The following is a 7,552-nucleotide window of genomic DNA, read 5'->3' as shown; positions in this document are numbered from 1 at the left end:
GCCCTGAGGTCTGGATTGGGCCTGAGCTGCTCCAAGGGGACCCACCCCGCAGCCCGATGCACTCCCGGTGTCCATACCTGCGTGGGTAAGGGCGAGACGCAGGGACTCTAGGATGCACCGACTTGATTTCGCAGGGCCAAGAGCCCAGGCCAGCAGCGCCTTTTATAGTCGGCCCGAACCATGACGCCTAGGGCGCGGGGAGGTGGGCGGACTTACGGAGCGGTCGGGTCCACTATAAGAAGCGCAGGGGAGGGGAAGCGGAGCCGGCCGCGACCACGCGCCCGCGAGTGGCGGGGGGAGACGCGCAGTCTCCGGCCCAGACCACTGCACCGACCGCGGGGGGTGATGCGCGGGGCCTCCTCTTTGGAGCGCGCCGGGGTCGGTTGGAGTCCGGCATGGCCCGGAGCCGGGCGGCACTGCTACTGCCGCCTCTGATGCTCCTGCTGCTGGTGACCCCTGCCCAGGTCTCCCCCGACTACCAGTACTTCGGCCAGCAGGGCGAAGGGGACACCTGGGAGCAGCTGCGGTTGCAGCATCAGGAAAAAGGTAACTGCAGGCCGCGGATATGACAGTGCAGAAAGGGGCCTCATTTGCCCCCACCTCACCATCTGGCTGCAGATAGACCCTCTCCAGGGACTTCAAATTTCTGCCTTGCTGAGCCCTGGGGGTACCTCTTGGGCTGGTTACTTTGGCTTAGTTTTCTCATCTGTAAATTAAGATAATGTCTTTAAGCAGTATACATGGGGAGAGGGGAGTGGACAGGCAATAAATACCAACGCAGACGTGTCCATAAATTCATGGATAAGTGCTGAGAAAGGCGGAGATAGAGAAGGCAGGGCGCATGTAAACTTCTAAAGTCAGAGAAGGCCTCCTGGCTGAAAATAGGTAACCAATGCAGCCGGAATAACAAGCAAAAAGCTCCAAATGCGAAGATTTAAGGGGAGGAGCGCGCCAGTGAGTCGGAACAGCAAGTGCCAAGATGGAAAGACAAATGGAAAGAGGCCAGTGTTGTCTGGCAGAGGCTTGATGAGGGCATGAGGTGTCAGGACTTTCTGAGCCCCAGACTTGAGCTAAGACTTGTCAACTAGGGCCGAAGGGAAGTCTGTAAAAGAACAGTTGTAAAGGGCGCGTCTGATAAATGTAGCTGTTTTAAAAGTGGTCAAGATAATTGTTTTTGTATTCCGTGCATAGCCAGGGGCTTTAAGTACCTTCATTATGCTAATTATGTCCTTTAATTTACCACCTGGTAACACCGCTGGTCAGGTGACACTGGACTTGTTGGACCGGCTTGTGATCACACCCTTGTAGAGAGGAGTCACCTTCAGACGGTGGCCACCAAGTGTGTTGTACCACACCCCCAAATGGACAGGCAGGCACAGATGGGAAGTGTCATTTTGCAGCCCCTCTGGGCCACTCACCAGATGTGTGAGCTTGGAAAGGTGGATTGCTCTTCTTAGGTCTCAGTTTCCCCACCTGGGACTAATGGGAAGATTAGAGATCATCTGTGTCGGGATAGGTGGCAGAGAAACACAGCTGAGCATATATACTGTTGTTCAGTCGCTCCGTCGTGTCCGACTCCTTGCGAACCCATGGGCTGCAGTACGCCAGGCTTCCCTGTTCTTCACCATCTCCCAGAGTCTGGAACTGTTATTTGTTAGTATCTTTCTCCTCCGCCCTCCTTAGAATGGGGGGATATAGGTTCCCCCTCTACCTGGCCCTCCATCCCTAGAATTGGAAGACTCTGTCCTTGGCCCTTGGGGAAAGTGGCGCTGTTTCTGCGACCTGGGCAAGCAGGAGCGCAGCCGCGAGGTTGTGGGCACGTCTCCGGGCCCGGTGTTCATGGACCGCGAGAATCTGGTGCAGGTGCGACCCTGCCGGCAACGGGATTGTTCATCCTGCGAGCCGAACGACTGCGACTGGAGGCTCTGAGGCCGGGTGAGCAGCGGACGTGGAGGAGGCGCCCCCCTCACCCCCGCACCCCACCCGCTGCGGGCTGGCTTGTCCGGGGCCCTGAGTCCCCAGGGGGGGAGGGGAGAGAGGAAGGGCTGGACGTGGGGACGCGGGTACGAGGCGGGCATCGGGAAAAGGAACACTAAATCTGGGGCTTAAGCAGAGCGTGTGAAAGGAGAGCTGAGTTAGGAGATGTGAGCCCCGCTGATAACCGAGGAGAAAGGAAGATAGACGGTGGGGGTGGGGAGGGGGAAACGGAGATGGAAGAACAGAAACCCACAAGCTGAGGGCGTGAGCCCTGATGAAAGCAGAAAATAGAAAGAGATGCGTTCGTTGGAACAAATCTAGGAGGCGTGCTCCTCGCTAAGAAGTGAGAAAAAGAGGGGAAAGAGCAGAGGAGGGGGCGGGGGCTTGAACCCTGAGTTTGGCAGGGGGAGGGAGCCTGCGTGATGGACGAAGACTCCAAGGCGGATTCTGGAGAAGTCTGGGATCTCTGTTCAGGGGTAGAGGAGGCTTAGCCCGAAAGAGAGAATACGAACCGGGCGGGGGTAAGGGGGATGCGCTTCCGGTGAACTACGAGGGAGTTGGGGGTTCCAAGTCCGAAGGTTTGAGTCCAGTGGGAGCCCGAATACCTAGTATAGGGGGCTTAGACTGTGGGGCGCTCCAGGGACCTCGAACACAGGAGGGCCTGAAACCAGATGGAGGCTGGGAACTCAGTGATGCAGACACCGAATTCTCGGAGTCTAGTGGTATTTGACCTTCTAGGCTTTGACGGGGCTTCCCAGGTGGCTCAGACGGTAAAGAATCCTCCCGCAATGCGGGAGACCTGGGTTCGATCCCTGGGTTGGGAAGATTCCCTGGAGGAGGGCGTGGCAACCCACTCCAGTATTCTTACCTGGAGAATCCCATGGACAGAAGAGCCTACAGTCCAAGGGGTCGCAAAGAGTCGGATACGACTGAGAGACTAAGTACAGCACAAGCTTTGATGAGGTCGAGTCCTTCAAGGCCCCCCCTCAATTTCCCCTTGTCTGCCCAATAGCCGCGGCGGGAGGAGCTCCAGAGACACGGGGGCGGAGCTTGGAAAGCGACACCGCCCACTCGGTTCCCCAATCGCGGAGCTCGCTTGTCAGCCTCGGAAACTACAATTCCCAGGAAGCCTCACTGCAGCGGCGTCGGCAAAGGCTGCGCAAACGTCAACGGCGGCTGGCGCGTTGGGGGCGTGTCCTGCGTGCCGATAGGTCGAGAGCTGGCACTGTTGCGGAGCCCGCGGAAAACGCGCGGGGAGACCTTTCCTTGCAGACTTCGCTACTACGGCTGGTGGTGGCGGCCGAGGCGGCATGGATCTCAGCGAGCTGGAAAGAGACAATACGGGCCGCTGTCGCCTGAGTTCGCCTGTGCCTCCTGTGTGCCTCAAAGAGCCCTGCGTCCTGGGCGTCGATGAAGCAGGCCGGGGCCCGGTGCTGGGTGCGCCCCCAGGGCCGGGTGGGTGAGGGGCATGATAAGGGCGATGCAAGTTGCAGTGGAACCGGAGCTGGGGTTGCACCAGACTCGAGGAGGGGGGTGATAGTGGTGATGGGGATGGCATTGGTGATGGCACCGGAAAAAAAAGGGTGATGATGGAATAGAGGTGGCGGCTTTCAAGGGCTCACTGGACTCCCTCTTCCCCAGGCCCCATGGTCTATGCTATCTGCTATTGTCCCCTGTCCCGCCTGGAGGATCTGGAGGCCCTGAAAGTGGCAGGTGAGCACTGGGGTGCGTCTAGGGAGGGGGTTCCTGGGCATGGGCACGGGTGGGTGCAGACTGGAGGGGGAAAGCAGGAACTGGGGGAACCAGCCCCTCCCCTTCTCTCCCAACCCTCCTCCCAGACTCAAAGACCCTGTCGGAGAGCGAGCGGGACAGGCTCTTTGCGAAAATGGAGGAGGACGGGGACTTTGTGGGCTGGGCACTGGACGTGCTGTCTCCAAACCTCATCTCTACCAGCATGCTTGGGCGGTGAGGGGTCCCGGAGGGTGGGGGAGGGGGTCGGGAGGAGGGGCAACCAGAATGGGTTGGAAGGGATGGGTGGCTGGAACGAAGTTGACTGGGTTCTGTCCACCACCACAGGGTGAAATACAACCTGAACGCCCTCTCTCATGATACAGCCACTGGGCTAGTGCAGTTTGCGTTGGACCAGGGTGTGAACGTGGCCCAGGTGAGCTAACTGTTGGATTGCCCCCATCTGATCATCTCAGGATAAAATAGGAGTGTCGAAGTGCAGTGGATGACTCTGCATCAGACATACCTAGAATATCTCAGAAACGTGTGTTACTGCTGCTGCTGTTCTACTGTTTTTATTTTATTGTATTGTCTTTTTTTTTGGCCACACTGCATGGCATGTAGGATCTTAGTTCCCCCACCAGGGATTGAACCCACACCCACCCCTGCATTGGAAGCATGGAGTCTTAACCACTGGACTACCAGGGAAGTTCCCCCAACTGTTTCTTCTACCCCAAATGTGTGCTCCACTGAGGACCATTGTGAAGCCCCCAGCCTCACCCCCATCTAATCTGTGTCTCTATCCTAACAGTTCAGTGTCTAGAACGAAACCCACATGTTTGCCTCCATCCTCCCCCAGCCCCCTCCCCTACTGCGTGCTCCCCACACAGCAGACAGTCGTTTATATTTTTGGAATGTAAATCTTGGCATTTAATTTTCTGAGCATCGTTGGAATTAAGAAAACTCACAGGCAAGTGAAGAAATGAGATTAAATCACCAGAGAGAAATAGAAGTTGGCATTGCAGCCAGTGCTCTGAGGCAAAGAACAGACTGTTTTGAGAGAATCAGAAGGGCAAGTACACTTGAGATAGGGAATGTAACAAGAGAGGCCTTGCTGAGGAGGTGGCTCAGGTCCAGGACTCTGTGCAGTGCCTTGGAGACAAACAAGGACCTTTGCCTATGCAAAGAATGTGGAGCTGCCTATGCAGTGCTGAAACAGACAGACAAGGACCCTACCCTCAGGGGTTCATGATCAAGTCAGGGGAGACGGATGGGCAACTGGTAAGCAAATAATAAAGGTAGTTTTGAGAATAATAACAGCTATGGAGATCCCTTGTCCTGTTACTTTTCTGACCCCATTTCTGTTCCAGCCATGTATTCTCTACTGCTGTCCAGAGTTCTTGGCATGGTCCAGCCTCAGGACCTTTGCACTGGCTGTTCCCTCTGCCTAGAATACTCTTTCTCAGATCTCCCCATGGCTCATTCCCTCATTTCCTTCAGACCTTTATTCAGATGTCACCACCTCAGAGTGACTTTTCCTAAAATACCCCCGAACTATTGAAGATTATGACCTCTTCTCAATCTCCCCTATCCTTTATTATTTATCTTCTTTCCCGTCTGTGGTCCTCCAGAGTGTCTACTCTGGCATGTTCGCTGCTGTGTCTCCAACACCTAGAGCAGCCCGTGGCATGCAGGAGGTGCTCAGTAAACGTAGAATGGATATAGTGTGATCAGGGAAAGCCTCTTTGGGAGGTGATGTTTGAGCTGAGACCCCTGAGAGAAGGATGCAGCCTGGGCCTGGTCATGAGCTGAGAGAAGAATATTTCAGGCAGTGGGAGCAGCAAATGCCAGGACCATGAAGCTGGGCCATTGGCACAGTTGTTTTTTCTGGGTGTTTGTTGACTGAGTACATTTCTCTCACCACGGCAGGTGTTTGTGGACACCGTGGGGCTCCCAGAGACATACCAGGAACGATTGCAGCAGCGTTTCCCTGGCATTGAGGTGACAGTCAAGGCCAAGGCAGATGCCCTCTACCCTGTGGTCAGTGCTGCCAGTATCTGTGCCAAGGTTAGGCCCCCACTGGCCATGGCCAGCTCTCAGCATCCCCCTGGGCAAGGAGGCAGGCGTGGCTGCTTCACGGTGCCTGTGGGAGATCCCAAGCGCCTGTTTTGCCCACAGGTGGCCCGAGACCAGGCTGTGAAGAACTGGAAGTTTGTGGAGAAACTGCAGGACCTGGACACTGATTATGGCTCGGGCTACCCTAATGGTGAGCAGATGGCAGCCACAGTAAACTAACAAGGCGGGCTTGGCGTGCTTCTGAGGTTTTCTAAGTTGTTCCTCTCAGCCTGCTCTGCAGCAGAAGAGGCTGAGGTAGCGCTGTATTCCAGCTGGCAGGCCCCTCTTCCCTTCTCCCTCTCTCCCTCCCTCCCTGCTGTCTCTCTGGAGCGCCAATGAAACACAGAGGCTCATTGGCTCGTGGTGGACCTAAGGGGCGGAGTGAGGGGTACCAGCTCCTGTCCAGTGATCCCAGCTTGAATTCATTGTTTCTTTTCATTAGGAGGCTCAGTCTCCCTGTTTGTAAGGTGGAAATGACTGTGCCCTTCCCCAGTAAACTCTGCTGAAGACACATAAGGGCAGAGGCGATGATTCAGTGGCTGGGTACCAGGAGCCCTTTGGCAGTTGGGTGGGGCAACCTAGCAAGTCTGGGATTGGACTTAGGTGAGGCCAAAGGGAGGAAAATCAAGTCTAGGCCAAACACAGTTTGGGTGGTGTTCATTGCTTACTGGGCACCTCGTGTGTGCCTTGCAGAGCCAAGCCCTGGGGATTTAGCCATGAGCAAGACAAGCAGGGACCTCCCTGTGCCCACTGAGTTGGTGGTTGCATGGGAAATGGGTGTTAACCTAGTGGCCCACAAAGGCTGGTTCAGTGCCTGTTGTCTTTGGGGAGGTAAGCGAGATGGCCCAGAGGCAGTCTCCCTGCACTTCACCTTGAGCACCTCCTGTCAGGCAGAGGGTCAGTGGGAACAGCCTGTGCAAGGGTCCCTAGACAGGAAGATGTCTCAGACAGTGATGGGTTCCTTGGGTACTCAAGAAGAGGCCTGAGATGAGGTGGTGGGCCCTCAGATGCCAAGCTGAGAAGCTGGGACATCACGGCAGGGCTCTCCCACTGTCCACCCTACCCTGCCCCCAGATCCCAAGACGAAAGCCTGGTTGAGGAAGCACGTGGACCCTGTGTTCGGCTTCCCCCAGTTTGTCCGCTTCAGCTGGCGCACAGCCCAGAGCATCCTGGAGAGTGAGGCGGAAGACGTGAAGTGGTAGGTGTCTGGAAGCAAGGGTGAGAGGCCAGGGCGCCGCCCTGCCTGGGAGGACCAATCCCCTAGAAGTTGGAGTCACCACCTCTCTCCCACAGGGAGGACTCAGAGACTGGGGATCCGAAGGGACCTGGGAAGATCAAGTCCTACTTCAGTGAAAGCCCCCAAACCTGCCTCCGCCTCCCCCATCGGTACTTCCAGGAGCGGGGCCTGGAGTCAGCCACTGTCCTCTAGGATCCAGCCTGGACCCTGTTTACCTGCTCCCCAACACCCATCCCCCCCCAGTTCGTGATTAAAATTCTTGAAGGAAAGCTAAGTGTGGGGATTCTACTTTGGGATAGAAGTGTGTTCCATGTGCATCTGGACCCAGTCACTAACTTCTGGAACCTAAACAGGATGGGTATTGGTTGATTTAATTTGATTTTTTAAATGCCTAGTAGATTTGTTTGATGCAGAATTAGGAACCAGTATGCTGAGCAGCTAAGGGCTTCACAGGTGGCACTAGTGGTAAAGAACCCACCGGCCGATGAAGACGAC

At 55.9% G+C, this 7,552-nt stretch overlaps 2 protein-coding genes across 5 annotated transcripts in view; one reads left to right on the top strand and one right to left on the bottom strand.

Annotated features, from left to right (window-relative positions):
- PRDX2 (peroxiredoxin 2) overlaps positions 1-176 on the bottom strand; it is a 3,189-nt gene extending 3,013 nt beyond the window's left edge. Inside the window, exon 1 of the mRNA XM_010855468.1 lies at positions 78-176. The gene's annotated coding sequence lies outside the window, so the exon portion shown is untranslated. The remainder of the gene's footprint in view (positions 1-77) is intronic.
- Positions 177-299: 123 nt separating this feature from the next.
- Positions 300-7,323, top strand: RNASEH2A (ribonuclease H2, subunit A). Of its 4 annotated transcripts, none has more exons than XM_010855472.1 (10): positions 300-546; positions 1,730-1,935; positions 2,990-3,414; positions 3,619-3,690; positions 3,816-3,942; positions 4,054-4,141; positions 5,635-5,772; positions 5,884-5,971; positions 6,895-7,018; positions 7,114-7,323. In XM_010855472.1, the coding sequence occupies exons 3-10, from the start codon at positions 3,288-3,290 to the stop codon at positions 7,247-7,249; spliced, it is 900 nt and encodes a 299-aa protein (XP_010853774.1). In that variant the 5' UTR covers positions 300-546; positions 1,730-1,935; positions 2,990-3,287; the 3' UTR covers positions 7,250-7,323. The 4 variants fall into 4 exon arrangements, with proteins under 4 accessions (XP_010853774.1, XP_010853771.1, XP_010853772.1 ...); XM_010855469.1 differs by having other exon boundaries at positions 2,990-3,432; XM_010855470.1 differs by having other exon boundaries at positions 1,684-1,935; positions 2,990-3,432.
- The last annotated feature ends 229 nt before the right edge of the window (positions 7,324-7,552 follow it).

The sequence above is a fragment of the Bison bison genome, unplaced genomic scaffold, assembly GCF_000754665.1.
Source record: "Bison bison bison isolate TAMUID 2011002044 unplaced genomic scaffold, Bison_UMD1.0 scf7180017864365, whole genome shotgun sequence".
Lineage (NCBI taxonomy): Eukaryota > Metazoa > Chordata > Mammalia > Artiodactyla > Bovidae > Bison > Bison bison.
This window is presented reverse-complemented; position numbering and strand designations above follow the sequence as displayed.

Bases quoted from the DNA above. Each gene is read 5' to 3' on its own strand.
- RNASEH2A (XM_010855471.1), top strand. From the start codon at position 3,288: ATGGATCTCAGCGAGCTGGAAAGAGACAATACGGGCCGCTGTCGCCTG. The intron at 3,943-4,053 runs GTGAGGGGTCCC...CCACCACCACAG, and splicing joins TCTACCAGCATGCTTGGGCG to GGTGAAATACAACCTGAACG. The intron at 5,773-5,883 runs GTTAGGCCCCCA...TTTTGCCCACAG, and splicing joins CTGCCAGTATCTGTGCCAAG to GTGGCCCGAGACCAGGCTGT.